The sequence below is a fragment of the Scomber japonicus genome, chromosome 16 (genome assembly GCF_027409825.1).
Source record: "Scomber japonicus isolate fScoJap1 chromosome 16, fScoJap1.pri, whole genome shotgun sequence".
Classification (NCBI taxonomy): domain Eukaryota; kingdom Metazoa; phylum Chordata; class Actinopteri; order Scombriformes; family Scombridae; genus Scomber; species Scomber japonicus.
This window is the reverse complement of record NC_070593.1, coordinates 11,557,610-11,583,834: the sequence shown is the minus strand read 5'-3', so window position 1 is coordinate 11,583,834 and position 26,225 is coordinate 11,557,610. Positions and strand designations below refer to the sequence as shown.

General features: G+C 42.2%; 1 protein-coding gene across 1 annotated transcript in view; it reads right to left on the bottom strand.

The window, feature by feature from the left end:
• pcnt (pericentrin) overlaps positions 1 to 26,225 on the bottom strand; it is a 36,734-nt gene that overhangs the window by 4,654 nt on the left and 5,855 nt on the right. Inside the window, exons 5-53 of the mRNA XM_053335663.1 lie at positions 25,237 to 26,168; positions 24,795 to 25,151; positions 24,124 to 24,538; positions 23,450 to 23,866; positions 23,140 to 23,358; positions 22,683 to 22,778; positions 22,405 to 22,548; positions 21,911 to 22,130; positions 21,635 to 21,714; positions 21,211 to 21,508; positions 20,886 to 20,986; positions 20,679 to 20,790; positions 20,270 to 20,396; positions 19,977 to 20,096; positions 19,820 to 19,883; positions 19,501 to 19,605; positions 19,258 to 19,369; positions 19,126 to 19,166; positions 18,905 to 19,039; positions 18,489 to 18,717; positions 18,219 to 18,369; positions 17,279 to 17,732; positions 16,920 to 17,117; positions 16,673 to 16,744; positions 16,024 to 16,128; positions 15,579 to 15,731; positions 14,715 to 14,861; positions 12,087 to 12,247; positions 11,631 to 11,803; positions 11,292 to 11,473; positions 10,994 to 11,156; positions 10,542 to 10,784; positions 9,838 to 10,070; positions 9,622 to 9,729; positions 9,246 to 9,266; positions 8,641 to 8,877; positions 8,362 to 8,535; positions 7,966 to 8,118; positions 6,306 to 7,508; positions 4,535 to 4,705; positions 4,171 to 4,360; positions 3,209 to 3,540; positions 3,015 to 3,117; positions 2,758 to 2,930; positions 2,364 to 2,639; positions 2,013 to 2,170; positions 1,385 to 1,514; positions 389 to 1,174; positions 59 to 274 (exon numbers count right to left, since the gene is read on the bottom strand). Of these exons, the coding sequence (XP_053191638.1) occupies positions 59 to 274; positions 389 to 1,174; positions 1,385 to 1,514; positions 2,013 to 2,170; positions 2,364 to 2,639; positions 2,758 to 2,930; positions 3,015 to 3,117; positions 3,209 to 3,540; positions 4,171 to 4,360; positions 4,535 to 4,705; positions 6,306 to 7,508; positions 7,966 to 8,118; positions 8,362 to 8,535; positions 8,641 to 8,877; positions 9,246 to 9,266; positions 9,622 to 9,729; positions 9,838 to 10,070; positions 10,542 to 10,784; positions 10,994 to 11,156; positions 11,292 to 11,473; positions 11,631 to 11,803; positions 12,087 to 12,247; positions 14,715 to 14,861; positions 15,579 to 15,731; positions 16,024 to 16,128; positions 16,673 to 16,744; positions 16,920 to 17,117; positions 17,279 to 17,732; positions 18,219 to 18,369; positions 18,489 to 18,717; positions 18,905 to 19,039; positions 19,126 to 19,166; positions 19,258 to 19,369; positions 19,501 to 19,605; positions 19,820 to 19,883; positions 19,977 to 20,096; positions 20,270 to 20,396; positions 20,679 to 20,790; positions 20,886 to 20,986; positions 21,211 to 21,508; positions 21,635 to 21,714; positions 21,911 to 22,130; positions 22,405 to 22,548; positions 22,683 to 22,778; positions 23,140 to 23,358; positions 23,450 to 23,866; positions 24,124 to 24,538; positions 24,795 to 25,151; positions 25,237 to 26,168 (11,190 nt within the window). The remainder of the gene's footprint in view (positions 1 to 58; positions 275 to 388; positions 1,175 to 1,384; positions 1,515 to 2,012; positions 2,171 to 2,363; positions 2,640 to 2,757; positions 2,931 to 3,014; positions 3,118 to 3,208; positions 3,541 to 4,170; positions 4,361 to 4,534; positions 4,706 to 6,305; positions 7,509 to 7,965; positions 8,119 to 8,361; positions 8,536 to 8,640; positions 8,878 to 9,245; positions 9,267 to 9,621; positions 9,730 to 9,837; positions 10,071 to 10,541; positions 10,785 to 10,993; positions 11,157 to 11,291; positions 11,474 to 11,630; positions 11,804 to 12,086; positions 12,248 to 14,714; positions 14,862 to 15,578; positions 15,732 to 16,023; positions 16,129 to 16,672; positions 16,745 to 16,919; positions 17,118 to 17,278; positions 17,733 to 18,218; positions 18,370 to 18,488; positions 18,718 to 18,904; positions 19,040 to 19,125; positions 19,167 to 19,257; positions 19,370 to 19,500; positions 19,606 to 19,819; positions 19,884 to 19,976; positions 20,097 to 20,269; positions 20,397 to 20,678; positions 20,791 to 20,885; positions 20,987 to 21,210; positions 21,509 to 21,634; positions 21,715 to 21,910; positions 22,131 to 22,404; positions 22,549 to 22,682; positions 22,779 to 23,139; positions 23,359 to 23,449; positions 23,867 to 24,123; positions 24,539 to 24,794; positions 25,152 to 25,236; positions 26,169 to 26,225) is intronic.

Sequence of the window (26,225 nt, the reverse complement as noted above, 5' to 3'; positions counted from 1 at the left end):
CTGCAACACCTTGACAAAAGACATCAAACATGAGCAAGAGACTTTAACAAAAGTGTACCTGCTGGTTTTGTTGCGAGCTGCCGGCCTGGATACTGTCAGTCTGGAAGTTACCGTGGAGATGCTGTGAAGTTGAAGCCTTGTGTTGATGTGCTGCTGCTCGTCCAGACAGCCTCTGAGCAGCCATCTCTCTCTCTTCCCTTTCGAGCTCTGCCAGAGTGCGCTGCAGCTCCTGCATGCGTTGCTGGTCCTGCTGCCTCAACAACTCCAACTCACACTGAAGTCAGACAAATTTAGAAGTGTTTGAGTACCACCGAAAAGATGATCTTATTATCAAATATGATGGCGAGTGCAGTAGAGAAGTGGAAGAACAAGGTTGCTGATGTCTTACCAGTTTGCTGTTGGTCTTCTCCTGTCGTCTCTCCCTCTCCATCTGCTCTTGCCTCCCCTTCCTCCTCTCTCTCTCCCATTGCTCTTCCCTCTCCCTTTCCTTGTCCTTGAGCAGTCGGAGATTCTCCTTCAGCTCCGCCAGTTCCGCTCCTTGGTGTCTGGATCGCTTGCGCTCCTCCTCCAAAGCTCGGCTGGCTTCCTCTCTCTGCTCCTTCAAGGTCTCCATGGCTTTGCGATGGTGGGTTGCGACCTGCTCCCTCTGCTGCTCCTCCCTCACTTTGTCCTCCTCTTCCCATTTCCTTTTGCTCTGCAGCAGCTCAGCTCTCAGCTTGTTCATCAAGACTGCCAGCTCCTCCCCTTGCCGTCGCTCCTGCTCCAGCTGGGCGCGCATGTCAGAGATTAACTTTCCGTCCCTGGCTGCGTCCGCTTCATGTCTGCGGCTGATCTCATCCAGTTGCCTGGAGCAACGCTCTCGCTCTTCATCCAGCTTCCTGTGAGCATTAGAGAGCTTAGAGTGAATTTCGGCCAGCTGAGATTGCTCCTCAGTCAGGAGGCGCTCAAGACGGGTCTTCTCTTGTATGTTGAGATCTTGTTGGTGTGTGCAGCGTTGGCGTTCATCTTCGAGCTCCTTCTGGGTGTCATCTAGGCGTTTCTCGAGCAGCACACTGCGGGACTGTTCTATCTGAAGCTCGCGTCTGAGGTTGCTGCATGCCACTCTCCCTTGCTCCACCTGACCCTTCAGAGCCATGACCTCTGACCTCTGCTGTTCTGAAGATACCTGAATAGCCTGGTGAAGGAAGAGGAAGGTATTTCAGTGTATAAAAAAAAGGGAAAGCTCAACTACATTCTCGCTACTTGGATTTTTCACACACTCCATCAAAAGAAAAGGTCTAGGTGAATATTACCATATATTAATAATACATCAAATGTAGTAGTTTAGTTTTCTGTGCTTATTTTTTATTTTATTCAGGACACATGTTTTTAAGTCCATGTTTACCTCTCTCCTCTGCTCCTCCTCTCTTTCCCTACGAAGACTCAGATCTCTCTCATGCTCCAGTTGTTGCTGGATCTCCTGGACTCTGGTCTGCTCTGCCCTCAGAGCTCCCTCACCCTCCTCTACAGCCAGCCTGGAGGAAAAATGATGAAACACACAATTATAACCTTACTTTACACTGCATTTGGTAGCTTGTGTGAATGTGACATAAACATGATGAGGAAAGATTACACCATGTGATGAAGGTCATTACAGTATGGGGATCTATTTGGTTAAGCTAATAAACTATAACAACTATAAACTATAAACTATAAACACAGCCATTAAAAACTTAATTCAAATAAATAAAATATTCCAAGTTATTTTAAATACAGAGAAACTTCTATTTCATAAAATAAAGACACTTTAATGCTTCAACTGCACAAATTTAGGATACATAAAAAACACTGGGAGATTGGATCAAGATGATAACTTCAAAAATTGGCAAAATGAATAAAATGAGGTGAGTGTAACTAATATTATTGACACCATACATTGAAAGTGCCTTGTTTGTTTATTATATGTTGATTCGTGTCTGATATATAATGGAAAAATGAAGCTTGTGGGCTTTTACTGAATATATGTTGTATACCTGAGTGACTGCATTTTGTCCTTTTGCTCTTGCTGAGTGTCATGGGCACATTTCAGCTGTTTGTGGCTCTCCTCTAGCTCAGCTCTCAGTTGAGATTCAACCTGTCCAATAGTGTGTAGCTGCTCTCTGTGCCAGTCATCATCACCTCTGTAGTCAGTCTGAGGAAGAAAACAGAAATTATCAGCACGGATCACTCAAGGGAACTGCAGAACAAATTCCCTCTCATATTAAGTCTTTTAATATTTACTGTAAGATTGGCAATAAAACACATCCAGTTAACTAACACCATTGTATATGTCAAATTAAATTTGTAATGTGTAATGTTCTGTCTTTGAAACTACAAAAACTCACATGAGTGTGTCTCTGTGCCATTCGACAGAGCAGCTCTCTGAGAGCGATCACAGTCTCCTGCAGCGCCCTCTTCTCCTGCTGCCAGCTCATGGGGGGGTTGGAGGAGGATTTGTCCCGTTGGTCCAGTAGAGTGGAGCTTTCTTCAGAGTAATGGTGCGTCTGATGCAAGGAGAGGGCTGTTAAGTCTGGAATATATGGGTGGGATGAGGAAGTGGTACGACGTTGGGACAAAGTGAGGATTCTGCAGCTTTCTTGATAGACTTTCTTCAACAGACCCTGCAGAGAAATGAGAGGAAAAAAGTCAGTAAAACTGAAGCTTAATGTCAATAAAATGACTTTGTGTGTATGTGTATATATGTGTATGTGTGTGTGTGTGTGTGTGTGTGAAGCGTACCTGAAGCTCAGGTGACAGCAGGTCATCGCTATAGCTCATACTGCCTGCAGCACTGTCTGTGTTAGCAGTGGGGTTCATGCCTCGGCAGCGGAGATACTCAATAAACTGAGCATCTAGCCTTTCCGTCTGTTCCAGCTCGAGTCTGAGCCTGGCACCCAACTCTGAGCTCACATCTGAACAGCCAGAGAGTTTATGATCAATACTTTTTTGCCAGATTTGTTAGAAAAATACAAAAGGCTGAGTGTGGCGATACTCACTGCTGCCATATCCGTCACTGGCCCATTCTGGAGCGGACAAGGATGAGGTGGAGCCCAGAGGAGATGAAGGCGCTGTTAGATCGAGATCTTTCAAGTCATGCACCTAAGAGAAAAAGGAAATCACAAAAAATGATATTTAGCCACATTAACAATCTTGTATGTCATATGTATGAAATGGTTTACGGTTTACATACTTTGTCAGTGTCCAGTGAATCCAGCATGGAGAAGTTGTCAGACACCGACATGGAGCCTGGTGAGTGGGTGCTCTGTGTGGTTGGATCTGGGGTGATGGTCCTGGAGTGCGGTGGCTCCATCACAATCCTGGGAGAGGTGTGGGCTTGGGGGAGATCCAGGCATGAGCTGTTCATACCGCTCAGGTCGGACAGACGAGAGCCGAGAACTGATGTGTGGAACCGTTCTGGTAGTCTGTCCTCAGAACATTCGAGTCTCCTTAAAACCTCCGGAGAGCTCAGAGAGGCTTCATCACGAGAGACGCTCACAACTTCTTCGAAAGCTCTGTGAGAATCTAACTCATTAAAAAAAAAAAAAAAAAAAAAAAGTATATTATAAAAAGGACATATTTTTGTTATGATGCCATCATCTTTCTGACCTTTACACCTCAGTACTGTCAAACTTAACAATCATGTGATAAGCATACAAATGAATTATACAAATTAATCCTTTTATTTATTATGTAATTTCAGTACTAATTAACCAATATTTTTTTATTATTAGTCTACAACTTCTTTTTTTCCAATTTGTTTTTCAATACAAAGTTTTGTCCAACAAACTCTTCAAAACCCAATAATAATCAATTTACATAAATATATAACAGAGAAAAGCAGCCAAAAAGTTAAAATTGTCAATTTATTTTCTTATTAATTTAATCAACAAATAAAAATCAATAGAAGGAAGTAAAAGTAGTTACAGATGTGTTAATAATGTGGTTACACCCACATTATAAACATCTGTAACATCTGCTACATTAAAGCAGCACGTCAATGTATCTGTATGTTTGCTATTGGTTCGAATACTGAATTACGCCACTAACATCACTACATTCTTAGTACAATAAAGCCAGCTGACCTCACATCATTAGACATTAAAAGATTTAAAATCAGAGTAAATGTATGAAGCGTCATTAATAAGTACTCACCCTTTTCTGAGTATCCTTGATGGTGAGGAAGTATGTCCTGCTGGTGATAGTGTTGTCTGAGTTGCTGTAGTTCTCTTTGCTGATAGGCCAGTTCCTCTTCCTGTACAGACAGGTCCTCCTGCAAACGCTGAAGCTCCGCTTTCAGCTGTTGGTTATCAGCCTCCAGGTCAGCTAGGGCACGGTCTTTAGTCTGACAAGACGGGAATGAGGGACAGTAAATCCAGCTGTCAAACATACTCATACTAAACCCCATATTGCCACATAAATCTCACAATAGACACTTCCTGAAATAAATCCATGCAGAGATTGAAAAACAGATTAACTCAACTGTATCTGATATTCAGTGCACATATTAATTGCCCACCTTTCCTTCCTCATGTAGTTTCTCAGCCTTTTCTGTACTGATACTCAATCCCTGCTTCGCTGCAGTCAGCTCCGCCCTCAGACCCTGATGCTCTGCCCCGAGTGTGGCTAGCTCTGTCTCCTTCTGTCTCAAGGCAGCGTCTGCTTTAGCCAGAGTCACCTCAGCATTGGTCTAGGAGAAAAGAGCATTATAAGCTTCTAGTTTCAACATGACGTAACGTTCTTTTGACAAGTATTCACAAAAACTTTGCATCCACACACCAACTGTTTTACCTTGTTTTGCTGACAGAGTAGTTTTCAGTTTTTTTTCCACATATGTAAGAGCGTCACATAACCGGAGTTACAACAGCAGTTTAACAAGTACCACATGTGCATGCTGTAATGCAGAGTTAAACATCCGATTGATTATTTTGTATCCACCGGTTGATAATCCCTGTGCACGCTGAACGAAGGCTACATATCCTAAAAACACTCGTCAGAAACAGCTCAGACTGCAGAGACAAGCAGCAGCCCAACACATCCATTACAGCCTCCATGTTTTCTTTTCTAACAACCGCTTCTTACCACATCCTGCCAGGACAAAATGTTAACAAATGAAAAATAAAGTGCACAAGAGCTTTAAAAAGAACAGCTACCAAAAAGTTTCCTCTTCTTCCTCATTTTAATGTCACTTCCTCCGTGTGAGTAAGATTCTGCTGCGACGCTGTGATCATGCGTAATCGGCACTAACTATAGCCAGATGTGGTATTTGCAGCTCACACCGCTGCCTACTAGCAAAAAGAAAAAAGAAAAAACAACCCAAAAAACCGAGTGGCAGCAAGCCATTTCCTGTCAGAACCTGGGGCTCTGTATTTGGGGCCTGTTGAAGCAGGTTCACTGAGTTATCGGGCAACTTTAGAAAGAGAAACCCTTCAAACTTGTAACTTGGACTTAAGAAAAAGACAATTTCACTCTGTTTATCTGTTTAACTTAGCAGAGTGACCAGGCCTCAGATTTTAATCAATGTTGATACGACAGTATTTATCTTTTCTCCTCCTTCTGACCACATTTAAAGCATTCATTTTGTGAACAGGTACATTAGCAGTATTGCATATGTACTGATATAATAATATTTATATGCTTCTTCAACACCTGTCATTGAAAATGTAAGGCCTGTTAAGTTGACAAAATGTTTCAAGAGCCACAAATTACTATTTACACTCAATGAGCACTTTATTAGGAACACCTGTGCGATGTACTGTAATGAAACAGTTTTGCCATGAATTCTACTTTAATGAAGGTTATGCAGTTTCAGTTTTTGTTGACATCGTCCGAAAGTTGATCATTCTACTTATGCTTATTGATGTTTATTATTGTGGTTCTGTACTGTTGTTTTGTACTATTTTGTGCCCCTCACCTCAAATTTTGGGAACACTTGCAGACCAATATGCCCTAAGCACCCACTATGACCTCAATTAAACATGAAGTAGAATTATCACCTTTCTGACAGTGTTAACATAAATTGAAAATGTATAACCTTTGTATAAGTAGAATTTATGGCTGTTGTATTGGATTGGTGTTCCTAATACATTTTGTATATTATGCTGGCGTTTGACATGTCTTTTAATGAGTGACATCAGGTTTCAATATGGTGTTGGTATTTTTCAGTTTTGGGTTATGATCCAAATGTAAACTAAAAATACAAAGTTCTTTATGAATTAAACAGGACCACCACTTTGATATTTAATCCCACACAATGCTTCATGTTGATCATTGTAACATTTAACACTTACCAGCACCTCCTTTTGAGCCTCTTTTTCACTGACTTCCTTTTCACTGAACTGAAGGGTCATGTCCTCAATACGGGCTCTCAGTGAATTGACTTCCTGTCTGAGCCTTTCAATTTCCTCCTGCAGTTTCACCTCCCTCCTCCTCAAGGCCTCACGTTCGTCAAACAGCTCCCCCTTCACAGTCTCAAGGGTTTGGACCTTTGCCCTCTCCTCAGTGACCAGCTCTTCCATGTCTGCTACCTCGGCCCTGATATCCTGGACTTGTCTCTCCAGAGTGTGACTGGTTTCTCTGAGGGCACCGATTTCTTTTTTCATCTCCTGCTCCTTCGTTTGCAGAGTCTCAATCTCTCTCACCATCTCCTGTTCTTTCTTTTGGAGTTCCATAACCAGAGAACTGAGGTGGGCTTTCTCCTCTTGCAGGGCGAGCTCCTCCTCCTGGGCTTGATTTTTCAAGCTGTCCCTCTTCTCCTCAGATATTTTCCTGTTCTCTTTCTCTTCTTCTACCTGAGCTTTAATCTCCTCCAGCTCAGCTTCCTTGAGAACGAGGAGTCTTTGGAGCTCATCTGCCTTCTCTCGCTCAGCTTTCAGCCTCCTTCCAAACTCCTCCCCGTGTCCTCGGTACTCTTCCTCCTGAGTGAGCAGCAGGCGCTCCACTCCCTCTTTCTCTGCCACTGCGGTCTCCAACTGACTCTGAAGGGCCTTGAGACGAGACCGAAGGGAGCGAGAGGACGAAGAATGACTCAGGCTGAGTTCTTGCTTCAGGCTGTTTGGCTCTCCTCGTCTCTCTTCTTGGATGGTGTAGTGGTGAGGTTCGGGGCTGGGAGCAGGCGAGGGATTGATGCTGTCGCCATCCTGAGAGTCGCTGACTTCATGTAGGTTGGGGCCCAGTGTGGCAAGCTCTGCCTGCAGTGTGCTGATGACCTCATGAAGACGCTCCTCCTCTTCCTGCTTGTCCTCGCGTACTCTTGTGACTTCATACTGAAGATGTTCAACCTGCGAACGCAGATCCTCAAGCTCAGCCTCCAAAGCCTTGGTATCCCCGGTGTTCTCTAGTTCTTGTTCTAGTCTTTGGATCTCATCGGTGAGGTGGTCGATCTCATGGTTTTTCTCCTGGAGTAGTGCTGAGGGGAGGGTCTCTTCCTCTGTGTCGTCTGCCTCCCTCTGTTCCTCTGTCTCCTTGAGAACAGTGAGGGAAGACACGTTCTCCTGCAAGTGGAGTTGAACATTATTGTAAGTCTCTTTTTATTTAGATTTACAGAGAAAGAACATAAAATAATCAAAATCATACAAACATGAAGCCCTTTGAAACATAAAAGAAATAAAAAACACATCCACAATGGGAGGCTAAAAATTACACTGGAATATGCTTTTATCTGTTCTCAGATTGTAAACATTTCTCTCCATGTATAATTATTGTACACCAGATCAAACACAACTCCAAACATAGGAGTAATTTGCGTATTTTTTCCCACAGAATGTTCAACAATTGAAAAAGACTTTTCTTGGGCAAAGCTTCAGAAACAACAAATAACATACTTCAAGCCAAATTCTCTCCCTCCAGAAGAAGAGCTTATATAGCTATTGTCTAAATATAAGTAAATATCACTTATTATGTAACTAATTTAAAACACAACAGTTCATTATGAAGACAAGTAGCACTTACCCTAAGGACAGCAATCTGTTCATGAAGCTCATTAACATGAGTTGTGTTCCGGTTGGTCAGCATCTCCAGCTGTAACGTAAGGTGTTTCAGCTCGACCTCTTTGATGCTCAAGTCCCTCTGCACATTTTCCAGCTGACTGAACAGGCCTTCAACCTAAGAAACATAACATTACTGATTAAACAAGATATGATTATTATAATCTGAATTCTATACTGGTAACATAATTTTCTGCACAGATTTTTAGTCCTTCTGGTGGTTTATAAAAAACAGATTAAGTCTGTCTACATGTTCAGATTGGTACCACAAGGTGGCACTACAGCCAGTTGCACCAATCATCGACCAACAATCAGCCCAAACCATCTCAGCTACAAATATTTGTATAAAGATCTTACAGACCTCTTGCTCTTTGCCCTGTAGGCTCTGCTGAGCAGTGTCCAGGGCATCCCTGAGCTCCTGGGTGGGGTCACGTGCATTGTCAAGGTAACAGTGTCTTGTCTCATCCAGCTTAGACTGCAGGGCTGAGATCTGAAGCCTGCTGGACAGCTGCTGCTGCTCCAGCGCCTGTTTATCCTGACAGAAGGAGTAGATGGGTCACGGGTGAATTCATGAGGGAAAAAGTAAGGGCACAAACTGACACTTAAGTCAATTTAATTTGACGTTTGCATTTGTTCTTACTTGTGTGAGCTCCTGTTCTCTCAACTTGACTCTGTTAAGCTCTTGTTCAAGTTGACTAACAGATCTGTTACTCTCCGCACTGTTGAGCAACGCCTGCTCAAGCTCTCTGATTCGTCCAGCTAGCTTGTCTATCTCCTCGTTGCGTTCGGTGAGATCGCGCTGTGCTTGCTGATTGGCTGCGATCAAGGAGACGTGGTCCTCTGTCTTGTCTTTGATGATGGCTTGTAGACTCTCCACCTACAGACATATTCAGGGGACAACATTTTGTATAACAGGTGTCAAGAGTTATAAGCAGCACAGTGATTTGCATATGTAAAAAACGACATAATTTTCAGCTAAATAAGCCATTCCGGTTCTGCAGCCACTGGTACTGATTGTTGAAGTCATGCCATTCCAGAGAGTGGTAAGATGGAGGTGAAATAGCAATGAAGTGAGGAACAGAGGCAAATGAATATCAGCAAATGGATGATGAAATGGGAATGAATGTAGAAGCATAAGCACTAAAATGTATCTACGGATGATTGCACAGAAATAATGGTGTAGAATACACGCCATGCACAGAGTCAGAGGAGCTAGGAGAAGTGGGCTACTGTTCGAATTCATACCTGCAGAACCAAGTCCTCAAACTACAGCAATCCGTTCAGCACAGGGATAAACACATGGCAAAAGTCAGGCTCGTTGGCAAACAAACAATACATTCATCACTTCAACCTCTGTAAGTAGTAATGGTTTACAATCCAAACAGCAGTACACTACACACTCAGCACAGCAAACACACCAAAAAGCTCAAATACTGCAAATTCTAGGCACTTTTACGGTCCTCCTGTATCTAGAAATGAAAGCATTTTGTGTGATACTGTAAAAAAAAAAAACCCCAGCTATTCTAATTATGGAACAACGTAACAGAGTGCTGAAAATCTGAAACAGTTCCCCTTCAGGCTACTATACATATATACTTCCCATCACATGAATGCACCTCACCCTGTGTCCTTTGACATCCCCGCTGGCCGTCTGTCTGAGTTGGGCCTCCAGCCTTCGGATCTCCTGCTGGAACTCGTCTCTTTCATGCTCACGCTCAACAGCTTGTTCCTGAATGCGTAATAAAGAAAGAACACATGCAAATTAGTTATAAAGAATTACATTTTTAAAGAGATCATTTTAAATAAGCGTTCAGATTTTAAAGAAGTAAAAACTCACCTCTATAAACTGCCGGTTGTGTTTCAACAACTTTTCGAGTGCTTGGACGCGCTGGTTGAGGTCTTCAGTGTTGGTCTTGTGGTGCAGCTCTGTCTCCAGGCCCTTTGTTTCTTGCTCTTCTAGCTCCCTCTCCAGGGCCCTGAGGCGCAGTGACAGAGTGCTGTGGTCCTTCTCAGCCTGCCGCTGCAAGTCCAGCCTGTCCTGGGTCAAACGCTCTGCCTCTGCCAGTAAAGCTTAAAAAAATAAGAGAAAATATTTTTGTGTAAATACATAACAGACACACAGACACACACACACACAGCATTAAAGTCAGGGAAGGCATAGATGACTCGTTTAAACACATACTTTGCATTCTCTAATCTAAAACATGTTTAAGAGATAAAATAATTAGGAAAAAAAAGACACAGCACTCCAAGAGCCTTTGCTACTATCTACTGGCAATGGCAGTGTTACAGAGCGCAACCTCACACAGCACAGCAAATACACTGCATATTCATCCCTACCCCCCCTCATCACACTCATACTCCACTCTGACCCACAAACCTGCGTCAGGATCTAAATTGAGCCAATGGCCTACGGAGAGAAGACACATCTGAGCACAGACATTACATAAGCGTGTGGTCAAGCTCACTAATGAGGTCACATAACATTTTTATGCAGACCAAGACGTAGGAATCATGATGTACTTCTTGGGTACCGCTCACCTTTCTCCCTTTCTCCCAGATCAGCTGAGAGATGTTCCTTCTGACGCAGGAGAATTGCATGCTCCTCACTGAGCTCCTGATGCTTCGCTCTAAGGTTGTCCAGCTCCGTCTTGAAGCCCTGCATCTGGTGCAGCTTCAGCTTAAGGTCCTCCAGCTCCTTCACTAGTCTCTCCTCTTGTCCCTCCTTCTGCAGCAGAGTTTCCTCCATGATGGCTTTTTCAGCCACGTAGCCGTCCAGTAGCCCTGAACACATTAGAAGAATTCATGTGAAGGGAAGAAAGGACATGTTTGAGATACTTACACTCAGCCTCACAGATTGTTGAGGTTAGTCGACTGCGTAACTTGGAAAACTCCCAGAACAGCAAGGAGTGTTAACAGCTAGTGGATTAACTACTGTAACTTGGCTTTACTTGACTTCGCTCTTGTGCTGCCAAACAGGACACAGCACTCACCCTCTGACTTGTGGAGCTCCAGCTGGAGTTGACTCTTCAGCTTCGCCTCCTGATCAAGCTGCTCCAATAAGAGCTTGTGCTGCTCAAGGAGTTGGGCGGAGTCTTCTCTGCCCTGGGAGAACTTTTCCTCAAGAGAGAGGTGGACATCATGAGTCTGCTCCAGCTAGAGAAACAAGTAAGAAACCCAAGATTATAAGAGAGGTTTTTTGCTTGAGAAGAGAGTGTAAACATTTCTGCTGTGAATATGATTCTTGAGAAACACATCTAGGAGTATTTATTGGTCTAATATATGCTTTACCTGTGTGTTGGCGTGGTTGAGCAGCTCCAGTAGTGTGTCTACAGTGTGACGAAGTCTGCTGCAGGCATTCAGAGCTGCTTCCTCCCCTCCAGGGTTGATCTGTGTGTCTGAAACGAGCAGGCTCTCACAGAGTAGATGTGTCAGCTCCATGTCCTCCGCTGACATATCCGCAACTGAAATACCTTTAAAACAAAAACAGGTCAGAATTACCTGATGCATGAATGCAAATATTCAGTTTATCTAATCAGGAATCGACACCATGCATTTGTATGTTTAATAAAACCTCAGTGAAGATCTACACATTTTCTAAAATTAAACATGAATCAAAAGTTCACAGACCTGATTCTTGAGTCTCTTTGTTCCCCGTTGCGCTTCTCTGATGGGCCGCCTGCTCAGAGGTTTTGGTTCTCGCACTAATCTTTTGTCCAATAAGTTCTTCTGTTGCAATGGTGCAGCGAAGCATCTCAATCAGCACCTTCTTCAGCTTGTCATTGGCCTGGTGGAGGCTACGTCTGGGAGAACAAGAGATTTAAACACTTATTCATACAAACAAATACAGAGAGGTTTATAGAGAGGTTAAGAAAAATAAGCCAAAGTAACAACCAAAATAATAAGTCACAACGGATACAACTAATTTCAAGTTTTTTCGGATACATAAAAAAGTCTCAGGTTGCAAATTAAAAGTGCCTGATGTGGAATATTGAAATGAGAAATCCACAATTCCCCAGGGTTAATTAATCAGCACTAACTGATGACTAGTCCACATATGAAAGAACCAACACTGAACGTATTTACCTTTCCTCTTTAGCCATCTGTAGGTCGTCAGTGAGCATCTTAAGAAGGTTGCCTCCTTCCTGACTCTCTCGTTCCCTTCTTTGGAGGAGGGTGTCCAGGGTGTCCATCTCGGCACGCTTCCCTTCTAACTCTCCCTGCAGACAGCCGACCTCTGCTCGCAGCTGAGGAGAGAAAGTAATGGACAAAGGAGAGCTTGTAAATTCTACCAATATTAACACAAGCCTTATAATATATTTCTCCTCTGCTGTGCTCGTTTACAACATATCTATGTGTGCAGAGTGTTAGGGTTAAGTGTCAGAAACTGCCTCACATTAAAAGGGTTAGTCAAGTTGCAGTTTACATCCATGTCTGTCCAGATTCATAATATCAGTTTTGAAGACTTTGAAAGAATTTAATAAAAAAAGGGCATCTATTGTATTTTCCTTCTATGTGTTCAAATGTTTGTCAAAGCCGTAGCTGTGACACTGAGGCAATGTTTCAGATATGAATGGTGCTGCAAAGAAGCTACCTATTCTAAAACGTCAATGTTTCACACACACGTCTTCAACCCAGCAGGATCTTTACAATCACCACAGTTTCAATACGGGCCCCAAGATTAGTGTCACCAATTCAGTATCTCACCAAATGTGAGAGTTACAGCGTTGAATAATTGACAAAACAGTGTTTTAAAGAACTTTGTCAGTGGAGTTGATCTTTCATTTTATCCTATTAGACATTTGTGTGAAACTTTGCCATAATTAGCGTATGAATTGGTATGAGTTACGGCCAAAATTGTGTTTAGTGAGGTCACAGTGACTTTGAGCTTTGTCCATGTAAATCTAATCAGTTCATCCAGAGTCCAAGTTGACGTTTGTGCCAAATTTGAAGAAATTCCCGGAAGGTGCCCCTGAGATATCACGTTCACAAGAATGGGACAGACTAACAACTTAAAAACATAATGCCTCTGGCCTCAACTATCGTCGGCGGAAACATAAAAAGACTAGACTAGCGTCAACGGGTGGGACTCAAGCTGCTTTTTAAAGAGGTCCAAAGATCTTACATCCAAAGGGAGTAAATTCCTAAAAGGGAACTGCCAGAAACAACAAACTAAAAACAGGGATGGCAAGAAGTTCAAAATCCAACTGAATCTAATTCAAACACTGGCTCATTACCATCTTGCTGTGTTTATAAAAAAAAAAAGCATCCACTTCTAGCTTTGAGCAGCAGGGTACAGACCAGTGTGAGCGTCTATCTAAATCCACCAAAAATAAGATATGCCACTCAACTCTTCTCCTTTACAACATGTCTCATATCAATAATATAGCATGATGTACTTAACTGTTTTTATGCTTTACTCATAATGAAGTTCATCAAAGTGTTATCAGAGCCAAGAACATGACAAAAGCAGAAGGTATGTTCTGTACAAAAAGGGAATATAAACCAGATGTTTGTCCTCACAGAGAAACACACTTTTTCCAGAGTCGACAACCAGCAAACCAAAAAGATAAAATATAACACTTTCAGAAAACACACAATCCTTAAAAATCGGCATAATGCATGTATGTACACAGATATACTGACTGTAGTCATCAGGCATCCTTGGCAGAAATGCTCCGCTTAAGCGCCAAGTCGGTGTGGGAGTAGTTTTCTTCCAGATCTGAACTGAATTTTCTTACCTTTCCTTCTTCAGGCAGCCCATTCTATCCCTCTCCTTTCACCATGTCTTCCCTCTCTTTTTCCCTCTCCCTCCCAAACGCTCCTCATGCAACCACCTGCCTCAACAAAACAATGCTGTTGCCCAGACAACAGCACCCTCCCAACCTCTCTTCAGAGCCGTTTCTAACCTCATGGGGGGGTTGAGGGTGTTTGAGTGTTAATATTTCACTATGAACAAGCCAAGCTGGGCAGGTGCCATGGAAACAAAATATATACATACATAATGATTGTTAAAACAACATTTAGCATTAGCATAAGAATAGTAGTGATTCACTACACATTTATATGAAGTCCAAACAGTTTTTTTTGGAAAGAAACAAGACATTTTAGTAGTGTACTGATTATTTACCTGATCAGTAACCAGGGGGATAACAAACATAAAAGTTTCAGTGTCTCCACAACAACCAAACAACAAAAAACAGCTTTACTCCACTGACTTCTAACAGAATAAGCAGAATATAAAAATGAATAGAAAGAGAGAGAGATGAGGCTTTGCATTTGACTTTACAGATTATTTTGCCATCTGACCTGCTTCAAGCGAGGGACACGCACACACTTTCATGAACGTGATAATCTCTTTAAAAAGATGTAATCCTATGCTGGATGATACTTGATGAAAATATATAGCGTGGATGTTACGCCTTAGTAGCAATATTCTTCTCTTCTCTTCTATTCTTCTCTCTAAACCTAGGACTGTCTTTCGGTTCCAAGTCTTTTTTGTCACCTTTAGACTTTCCTATAAACCTCAACATGTGTTACCCATGATACAACACCTTTGTCTGAGACCTGTCTAGTCTTGCCTATTGTACAGTCAATAATAGGTTCATACTCAACTCTTTTAATTTGAACTGGAAAAAAAAAAGTAAAACGTATAAAAATAATGGACTGGGTTGGGTATTTTTGCGCACGTGTGTGTGAGAGTGTGTGTGGTACCTGGGCTACCACAGCATCTAGTTGCTGCAGCTGGGCAGTGAGCTGGCTCATTTTGCCGGTGTAGGTGCGCTCCTTCTCCTCTTGTTCAGATGTGAAGCTCCGCCTCAGGTCCTCAAGCTCCGCCTCCTTCTGCTCTTCAAACTCAGTCTTCAAAGGAAGCAGAAACGCATGAATTAAAAAAAAAGAAAAAAAAGGTGCAGATCACCACCATAAAAAGGACAGAGTATATTTATTTGTTCCCCAGCTACAGAGACCTCTGGCCATGTCTCATTGGGCTTATGGCTGACTGCTGCCCATTTCAGATGTTTAAATGCTTAAAAAAAAAAAAAAAAAAAAAAGTACCTTCAGCCTTAAAACCTTCTGCATCAGAGGATAAAAAGCTTAGATACATCCCATTTAGCCACTGTTCAGATGGTTGCACCACAAGCACACGCACAGCTCAGCAGCACACAGAATCAGAGAGCAGAGAAACAGACGGACAGGAACATATCTACATATATGATGATGGTTGGATTATGTGGAAACTGGGTTTGAATAAAGCTCCAGTGGGACAGAGTCCAAGAGGAAGACCTAACACTAGGACTGGTGCAGCTGAAGCTTAGAAAGGGCAACGCCACAACACACATACACTCTACAGCTCTTAATAATCCAGAGCTATTACATAACAGCATTTCCAAAAGGCACTCACAGTCGAATAAATATACAACTTTTTTTTTTTTTTAAGAATTGGGAAATACCATTATAATATATTTCATATTTACTGAATTTATTACATTCAGAAAAAACATGATTGTCACAAAAGGTTCTTTAAGAAAAGGCAGCACCCCCCCCCCCCATTTCACTTAAACAGCTCCCTCTTTTTACCTTCAGCTGATTAATCCTGTCCTGCAGCCTCTCCTCTGATTGGACTTTGAGGAGCTCCGCCTCTTCTAGGAAGTGCTGGCGCTGCCTTGTCGACTCCTCTTCCACCTCCCTGCGACATGCCTCCAATTCTCGTGCAGAGATGCTCCTCAACTCCTAATATGGAAGACAAGCGTATTTTATTTAATACCATCAATACACAGATGGTCAAATGCTCACATTCATTATAAAATGAAAATGAAAATCCAAATAAATACGCCTCTTCACACAAATACATCATTATGAAGGATGAACAATGACTCTGTGTAATCCCTTCTCTAATGGGCTGTAAGAGCCACAGACAAGAACTCCAGTGACAACTGCTTAAAAACAGCTCGCCAGACAGAACAAGGGATGTTCATTCCTGCTATGAAAGACACAGATTCAGACACAGGCAGTAAACACATACCTGTAGCTGGAGTTCATGTTGTCCGACGAGTTTCTCCTTCTCAGCAGTGTAGGAATGAGAGAGTTCCTGAAGAGCAGTGCTGTGTTGTTTCTCCAGCTCCAAAACCTGAGAAAGTGCACATGATGTCAAGACAAGTGAACATTAATACAACATCAAACTGGAAATCAGGAAAGATGGTGTTTTTTGTGGATTTGAAAATACTTCACACTCAATTAGATTCATTTGCAGCAATATAATGTATATAATATAGCAACAGCTGGCAAATTATCACTAAAATAAACTTAAATTAAAAAAAGGCATTTGTGAAATGAATACATTAAGTATCCCATTAATTGCAAAAGATATATCAAGTCTAGTCAATGTAATCCAGCTGCATCTTTCTCATCTTTATTCGGGCATGTCACCTAAACAGATTTGCCCCCAAACTAATAGATTTCTAATATATATATCTCTACATTTCTTTATCATTTGTATTCTATCATAGAGAATTGATGGCGAGTCTGCAGTGCCAGTATATGGTGGATAATCACCGCAATATTCTCATTTAGTGAGACCACTATCCTATTATGACAAGCTATTAAATTCACATGTTTAATTGTTGCTCCCAGGCAGTTTTAAGAGAATCATGTAGAGATGACTGGATAGGTACCTGCTTCTTAAGGGTCTCCAGAGCTCTGCAGTGTTCAGCATCTAAGGCCTCTTTCTGAGCAGACAGCTCAGTCTGTAAAAACAATCATGAAGTATAGAAACTCATTTTCATGCTGTTCCAAGTTGGTTTTAATCATAAGACAATCTCCTTGTTACAGACATTCATATTAAAAGTGGACAGTTACTTCTTACTTGTTATATATGTTCAAGAGCAGCCTGGGGATCAACAACCCAGCATCTTTTCTCACCTTGTGAACGTGGCTTAGCTCTGCTGCCATGGCGCTGAACTTCTCCATGTGCAGGTGAGCCAGCTCCTTCCTCAGGTCCTCCCTGACGGACAGCTGCTCTGCGATGTGATGCTCCATTATCTGCTGATGCTCTGACTTCTGACTATTAACATCTTGACAGTGTCTCTCTTCAAGCTGCACTATTTCATCACGCAATGTCTGAGATTAAAAAGACAATGGCATTAAAAAAAGGTACTCAAGTACTTACAAACAGAGAAAAATACACAATATGGTCATTGTAAGGATTTGAAGGCATTTTAAGGACTGCCCGCATAAGGATTGACATTGTGTTTTACTTTCTATAAATTGTGTGTTCTTACTTGAACTTCTTTCAGGTATGTGGCCTCTAAAGTGTCCATATTACCCAGCATCCTCTTTTCCAATTCATCCTTATCTTCCTGGTGTTTGCGAGCCAGCTCTGCCTCTAGAGCTTCAAGTTGAGCTTGACTGGTTTCTTGACAGACAGCCTCAAGACTTTCAAGGTCTGTCTTTCGTTTGGAATTGAGGGCCGCTTCCAAGGCAACAAGCTCAGCGTTGTGCTTGGATTCAAGCTCAGCGGCCATTGCTGAAAGCTGATCTCTGTGACTGGTACTGAGTGAATCGAGCTGGGCTTTGTGTTTGGCATTGAGTGTGTCCATCTCTTGGGAGTGTTTATTCAGGAGTGATGCTTTGTCGTGTTCCAGCTCAGTTTGATGTTTGTTCTTAAGCTCTGCCAAAGAGATTTCATATTTCTGGGCCAAACACTGCTCCAATGCTGCTTTTTCCTCTTGAAACCTGAACACAACCACAGAATCACTTAACTCACAGAACATTAAATCTACCTAAAAGCAGAGGGGATGAAACTGCAGATTTCAAAAGCTTTTTTTCATAAGATTTAAGGAAAGTAACCAGGGATTTATCATAGTGCATAACATTAGGTTAGGTCAGAACATGAAAGCAACACAGCAGCTGAAATGTTGGTGTTCAAAAGAAAAGGTCACAACAATTTTAAAGAGGAGAAGAGAGAGATTCCACTTCACACCAGGAAATTGTGTTGAACATTAACTTTTTTTTACTTTACGACAAAAATGATGAAGGTACAAAATAAATATGGCAAATAATTTAATATGTATATGCAGTTATTCAGCTTTATGTTATGTTTTTTTATTACATTGACTGTTTTATTACATTGACTGTTTAATAACCAATTTGCTTAACATAGTGACAAAAGAAACCTGGGTTTCAGGTTCTAATCATTGACCTCCAGCTGGGCTTACTCACCTCTCTTCTGCTTGGCATAGCTGCTCCTTACTCTGCTCCTGGAGGAGAACAGTGAGTTCCTTGATTTCTGTTGCCATGCAGCTTTTTGCCTTTTGCAGGTCACAGTTATACTGGGCCTCCAGTCTCTGGCTCACTAATAGGACCTGTGGGCCTAAAACACAATGTGTTACACAAAATTGAGGGAGAACAACTAGTGGAAGTTATAACAAACAGATCTAATCAAATCAATGTAACTATTGTTTTCCTTTGATATCTGCCAAATGATCTTACTGTCATTGTTGTCCAGAGCAGCCTGTAGAGACTTCAACTTCTCCCTCTCTTCCTTGAGTGCTTTTTCCAAGCATGTTCTCTCCTTCTCGGTCTCTTTCTCAAGGTCTGTCTTCAAGGCAGAGAGCTCAGCTTCATGCTTCTCTTGTAGCTCTTCTCTCATCTTCTTCACCTCCTCCAGTTTCAGAGCTTCCTCAAGATGAACGAGCTCCCCAGCAAACTCCTGCTTCAACTGACAGCATTTCAAGTTTTCAACACTATGCTTTGAAATGATCATACTGTACTAGTAAATACGTTTTGTTGTACTAGTAAATATTTTTTGCCTTAAAATAATAATAAAAAATAAAAATGTATAAAAAAATTATAATAAATATTATTTATATATAAATAATGATATAATAATAATTGTCTTTTTTTACCTTCTGTGTGTTGTTCGACATTTCTGCTTCATGCTGTTTACTCAAGTCAGCCAGTTTGTTTTCTAGGGTGTGGATGATCGTCATTCTTGCCTGCAGCTCCTCAGTATGACACCACATCCTCTGTTCAACCTCCACCTATCAAAATTACAATCGTTTTTCATGATATGGCCAATGAATTCAGTGGGTAATTTGAAGCACAGAGTAATTGATTATCTTCTCACCTCAACCTGTCTTGCCACCTCCAAACGGACTCTGGTGAGGTCTATTAGAAAGACAATTAAAAGGATATATTTTTTAACTTGCCTACCTTTTGATACCAACCTGCAAATGTTTTACATGTATGCAAAAAGTACCTTGTAGGTGACGGTCAGAGAGTTTGGCTCTGTGCTGCTCTAGCTCCAGGGCATGACGAGTCTTCATCTCCTGCAGTTCTTCATAGTAATAGTCTGTGAGGTCTGAACGCACCTAAAGCACATGTAATGACATAAAACTAATAAATGAAAGGGGCAGGACACTATGTTCCAAAAATTTTAAATTATTTTTGGAAAAAAGGAGAAAAAACTGAAGGATGGAGGGACCAGGTTCGTGTGTCTGACCTGCTGCAGCTCTTCCTTAAAGGAAAGAGCCAGAGAGGATCGTAGGCTGGCCAGCTCTGTTGAATGTTTCTCCTCCAGCTCCAGGTGCAAACTCTCAAGATTTTCCTGTATGAGACATAACATGATGCTTAAAATACTTTGTAATGAAGAACACAAAAATAACTGCAGAAATGTGCATAATAATACTATTAAGCAACTTTTTAACTTGGTCAGTGGTTTCAAAATGTCAGACTCCATGCTCCACATTTATCTGATGACAGCAGGCTTTAAAATGTTGACGTTATTCATTTGCAAAGATAATGTGTGCATCATGTGTTACCTTGTGTTTCTCTGGCACATCATCTTTTTCATCTTCAGCTTCAGCTTGACCTTGAGATATGAAACTGAAACAGAGACCAAAGGCACGGATATTAAAAGACCTTAATCAAGGTTAGCAGCACACATATCTGGTCTTAGACGCTGATCTGCAGGCATACCTGTCATCTGCGGTTTTAAGCACGGATTCTTCCAAGGCACGTTCTACCAGCCTCAGCTGGAGCAGAGCAATTTCCTCTCTGTAGCTCTCCTCTGCTGATCGCAACCGCTGCTCAAAGTACCTGAAGGAGGAGTGCAGTAAAATGTGCATAATTTTCAAGGGGTCTTGTGTGAAAGTGGGAAGCTAAAGACTGACATATCATGAACAAAATACAAGGTTACACTGTTGTTTACTGAACTGATTTGCACAAAGACTGTGTAAATAAAAACATGAAGCCTGTTTGTGCACACATACCTCCTCAGGCTTTCGAGCTCAGCCTCATTCTGCTCTTTGATTTCTTGTTTTTGTTCATTAAATTCTGTCTTCAGGCGCTCCATGTCATCAACACGAGATGAGCGAGCTAGCAGCTGCTCCTTCAGCTCTGTGGGACGATAAGGTAGATAACAAAAACAGAAAAAAATATGTTATTTGAAATGTACACATGCAACTGATGTCTGAGACTGAAGTTATTTTGTTTACCCCTTCCTCTATAATATCACATTTCATCATTGTCAGCAGACAGGCCATGAAAAAAAGATATTCTAAACATGCCCCACATACTGTACATAAGTAGCATTTTATTTATTTGTTTATTTTAAGTTTTTATAAATTCGAGTAGATGGACATTAAGTACTTAGCCGTCACGCAGATTTATCAATCTTACCTCCCAACTCTTGACGACTAGCCCTCATGCACTCCAGCTGGGTCCACAGCTGACCTACTTCCTGCTGTGAACTCTGTTTCAGCAAGGCCTTCTCCTCTTGTAGGCGCAATACCTGGTTGGCACAGAGGAAGTATTGTAAGCTTTGATTTGAATATTTGTGTGTTTCCTGTTACTCCAATTTCACTTATTGTGCTCCTGTGAACTCACCTCCTGCTGCAGTTGCTGTTCTGTCTCCTCTAGGTGGAGTGCTTGCTGTTCTTTCTCCTGCAGCACTGCCTTGTGACTAGAAACCAACTCCTCCAGAGTACCTAAACAGCATTCACAAAAGAGAAAAGCTTGAACCTTTTTATATTATAGGACACAATATATACACTGCTTGCAAAATGAGCTTAAAGCAATATCATAAATCAAAATAACTATAGTGCAAATCTCTGATATTTGCAGACGGTAATTAGGTTTCCTGTGTTGGTGGAATTGTGCACTGAGTGGGGAGAGCAGGAGTCAGGCAGGAATGTAGAGGAATGCGACTCACGGGCAGCGGCATCCCTGTCAGTCCAGGCCTGTTTCAGTTCCTCCTCTAGTTTCTGGTTCTGCTCCTTACTGGAGTTCTGGACCTCCTCCAACCTGGCCTTTGAATCCCACAGCTCTGACTGGGTCTGGGAAAGAGCTGCCTGGGCTTCAGTGAGAGTTTTGTTGGTCTGGGTGAGGGAGGCCTGAGTGTTGGCAAGTTCTGTCTGGGTGCTAGTAAGGCTGTCCTGTGTCTCTGAGAGAGATTTCTGGAGGGTTGACTGGGTGCTTTCAGCTTCCTTCACCCACTTTGACCTTAGAGTCTGTGAGAAGAAAAGAACATGATTAACTGAAATAAATAATTCAAATGACTTCAATTTGGTCAATAAATCACAGAACTGCATGACCAAATGCAATATTAGAAGGACAATTTTTCTATAAAGCTTTACCTGTATGTCTTTGACCTGCTTTTCCTCCATGAAAGCTCTTTCCTGAGCAACACAAGTCTCCCACTGCTGCTTCAACTCATCTGAACATAAATATACGACACAAATGAAAGGATTCATCTACATCAAAAAATACATCTGTCACTGTAGTTTTTCCTGAACACGCTTCTAAACAAATGAGGGCGAGTTACCACATCCATAAGAGCATATAAGTTAATTGCACTTAAAGGAAAACATAAAGAAGAACACTGGCTGAATGCATAAAGCACTCAGACTCACCCATGTCTCTGTGATGCAGCTCAAGCAGTCTCTCCTGCTGCTCCTGGTTCTGCAGTCTGATTAGGTCCAGCTCTGACTGATGCCCAACCCGCAACAGGGAAGTCTCCTGGGAGGCCTGAGCAGAGTCTTGCTGCAGGTTTATCTGAGAAAGCTGTACCTGGGACATGTGGACGTCTGTCAGGCTCAGGCGCAATGCTTCAAACTCACAGGTTTTTTGGGCCTTAGGGAATGAAAACATAAGGTGCAGATCATGTCAAAGCTTTCCTGCATCTAGTAGTGACAGCATGTCCAGAGAGAAATACATGTAGACATTTAACTGACACTCTTATTATCCATGGCCATTTAAGCAGTGTGTTGACCACAGTAACTTTCCCCTATGTATTGTAATTGCCATATTTCTGTGAACATGAAAAGAGTGCTTGCTCCATTGTGTGGTTGAGTATGTCACACTGTGAGTGAGTAAGTGTGTGTGTGGGGGTGTGTAAATAGTATACCTGAACCTGCTGCAGTTCCGCCTGGTGGGCAGCTTCCATGCTCTCTCTCAACTCCAGGGAGAGCGCTGTCCGCAGTTGACTAATCTCCTCATTGTGTTTGGCAACCAGCTCTGACATCATCCTCTCATGCTCACGCTCAGTCACCTGCAGAGGAGGAAATAAAAAGAATAGCAGAAGCTGAAAAATTATATAAAACAACAGAAAAAGTATATAAAAGTTTGATTCCAGATGTTTGAGTAATTCTGAGCACTATGGTGAAATTTTGCCTTTTCTAATACCTGTTTGATGAGGCTGATCTGTCTCTTCTGTTCTTCCTCCTTAGTGGCTTCCTGCTCCAGCAGCTTTGTCTCCAGGTGGGTGTTCAACTCCAAAATCTAGACATTTAAGACAACAAGGCACATCAAGGAAATGACAAAACTTGAGAAAACCAAGTCTGCATAATCCTTTCTTTAAATTTCAGTGATAAAAAATATTTAATATGAATATGTATTAAATTACATAGTGAGAGGCAACATGCCTGAAAATGGATTTCAGGTCCACACATTGTAAAACATTACATATAAATAACTAATATGAAGCAATCTCTGGTTGGGAGAATAAGAAAATATGGGACCTGGGAGTTTGATTAATACAAAATGTTAATAATTAACTTTTAACATCCCAATTCTTAAAAATAGGCACCACTATAAAACTGTAAAACGAATGCTCTTTAAAGTTTGTAGTTTTAAATCGCACCTCTTGTTGATGTTTATCCATCAGGTCTTTAATCCCCTGTTGGTGAGACGTCCTGAGCCTCTCTGTAGCCTCGTCCAAAGCCAGGACATGCTTCTCCAGTAGAGCCTTCACCTCCTCTTCTCTCTCCCTCCTCTGCTCCTCCAGGACATGCCTCACATCAAGGAGCTCTTTCTCTTTCTCCTGCCTCTCTTCCTCCCATTTCTCCTTCTCTTCAGCCAACTGTGAAAATGATTTAGCATATTCATGGTGTTGTATGGAGAGCACCAATTCTAACTAATTCAAAGAAACTGTTATAATATGCATTTCTCACCTCAACATCCTTGGCTTTTAGCAGGTTCTCAAACTGTTCAAGTTCCTCCTCTAGCACCTGTTCCATCTTTTTAATCTGTTCATCCACTTCTTCTTTCTTTCTCTTGTGCTCCTCGTTCTCATGGCCGGCCTGGGTCAACCCTTCCTCCACGTTGGCAAGGTTTTTTCTCAGGCAGACAATTTGAGATTCCAGTTCCCTTCTCTGTTTCTCAGCGTGGTCGAGACTGCTGTGGCTCTTCTCCAGCTCGTCCTGGAGTCTATCTACCTCGGCTTGGACGGTTAGAATCTGTGCATGAGTAGTTTTGAGCTCCTTTAATGCTGTGTCAAGCTCCACAGTCCTTTCATCTAGTAATCCTGATGTGGTTTCATGTCTTACTTTTGTTTCCTCTAACTCTGACATGAGATCATCGCAACGAGCCTTGAAAGGGGAAGAAACAGAAATTCTTTTAGGTTTTGGTGCATTTTATCATGTTAATTTCCCAACCAATTCATTGTCTTGGCTTTTATTAAAGCCTTTTAGTGCATTACAGTCACTGTGTGCTGCTGCTGCTGAATAATATTTCCACTCATCTAAATCACACTGAGCAGAACACATCATTGGGTTAGGGCAATGTGCGCAGAAAATAGTGTATTTTTTTTCTCTACATTCTTAGAAAGCTTATTATACTAGTATACCTGTAGTGTTCGCAGCTTGTTGTCATCTCTGAGTTCTGGGCTCTGTTTGGTCGATTCGGCAGTCTGCTTAATCTCCTGCAGAGACGTTACCAGCAGCTCCTCCTGTTTTTGATGAGACACGAGTGCTGCTGACTCCTTCTCCTTCTTTAGCTCCCCTACCAGTTTATCTCCCTCCACTGATGGAAAGGTAGCAGGGGCTAGCAGGGATGTTTCAGCAGAGATTTCAGCCTCTTTTCCCATCAACATTACTGCCTTCTCTTCTTCTCTCTCTTCTAATAAGGCACAGAGTTTGTTCTTAAGGTTTTCTTGTTCATATGCTTTCAAGTTCATCTCCTCCTCGACATGTATCCTCTTTTCCTTTTCCTCCTCCAGTTCCAAGAGAGCCTGCCTGAGCTCTTCTGTTACTTGGGCCCACCTGAACACACAAGAGACAGTTAAAAGCTACCAAGTTGATAAAACATTGAGTGATGAAATTACTCCAGTACATTCACTTTTAACATTTTAAGTTAACTTAAACAAATATAAGGAAGATCTGGTCTACGAAAAGCAGATGTATTGTATTTAAGTAAACATTGGACAGAGAAATAATTCAACTATAATATAATAAAAACAGAACTGGAATATGTAATGCAAAGAAATGGATCTGCACATGCTCTAATTAACCTCATTACCTGCTCCTGGCTTCCTCCAGCTCTTCAGCACTCTTGATGATTTCCTCTCCTAACAAATTCAAGTCTCTGTCCTTGAGGGCCAGCTCCTCTTGGAGCTCCCCAAACTGCTGATTTAGCAGCTCTTTGTCTAGGCTTGACTCCTCAAAATGCTGCTCTGAAATGTTACTCATCTCCAGCTTGCCGGATGTGGAGATGTTAAGCCACTGAGACAGAGACTGAGGATTGGAATCATCGGTGACCGAGATGCCGGGAGAGCACTGAGGGATGTTGTGGAAGTCTCCAACATCATCTTCGTGGGGACAGTTTGAAATTGACAGCAGAGGCTGGTCGCCCAACACTTCACTGTTCAACTCAAAACTGGAAAGAGGCACAGAGACAAATTAGGGGATCTATTTAGCGTAGAAAACAGAAACATACAGACAACAAATATCATTCCTCTGACCTGTATTCTGCAGATATGTCCAGCTGACTGCAATGTTCAAAGCTTTCATTGACCACTGAAGACTGCGAGTGTGCACGGGGAGCTGAAGACAAGTACCGCTCCAGAAGGTCACCAGTTGTTGATACAATCATACTGTCCCGATCAGATCCACTTTCCAGATTGGCCTCATCTACATCAATCCTCTCATCACAACTAAAACCAGCTTTTGCTTGGTTCTGTCGATTCTTGGAAGCTTTAAGTCCGAGAACTTCTTCCTCTCTGAACTTAAGTTCTTTTTCCCTCTCTTCCAAAAGCTGCTTGACTCTCTCCACCTCTTCTCTGTGCTCCTCTTTCAGCATATTCATCTCCTCCTCTTGCCTCCCTCTTTCCTCCTCAAGGCTCTGGAGGCGAAGGGCAGAGCTGGCTGCCTCCTCACTGAATCTCCTCACTGCATCTTCTTCCTCTTGAAGCATTTTCCTCAGCTCCACAACTTCTCTGTTGAGCTTCTCCTTCTCCTCTTTGTACTGTTGCATCTCAAGGCACTGAGTTTGGACTTGGCTCAGGTGGGCCTGGAGGTCCTGCAGCTGTGCTTCCCTTGCTTTCTGCTCATTTTCCCTGCTTCTCTTTTCCTCCTCAAGTAAAGAAAGCACTTGTTGGTGATTTTCCCTCTCCTCTGCTAGTTCGGCACATATGCGTTGGCTGTTCTCCTTTTCCTCTTCCAGCTTAGCCCTCAGGTTGTGCAGAACAGAGTCCATCTCAGTGTCACTGTCAGCGACGAAGCTTTCCACACTTGACTGGGAGCTAAGACCAGCACTTCCTGATTTCCCCAATGGTGCATCCTTATGATTGAGGTCTGCATCTTGGGAGTCGTGGCCAAGCTGACGCTGCTGTTGATTAGCATTAAGGACTTCAGGCCCCGACTGATTTGTGATGCGCTGAAACTCTGCGCTCGTCTGTGTGAAAGAGAAGTTAAAAAAGATATAAGCCCAGTTGCTGTGAAAATGAAGTTC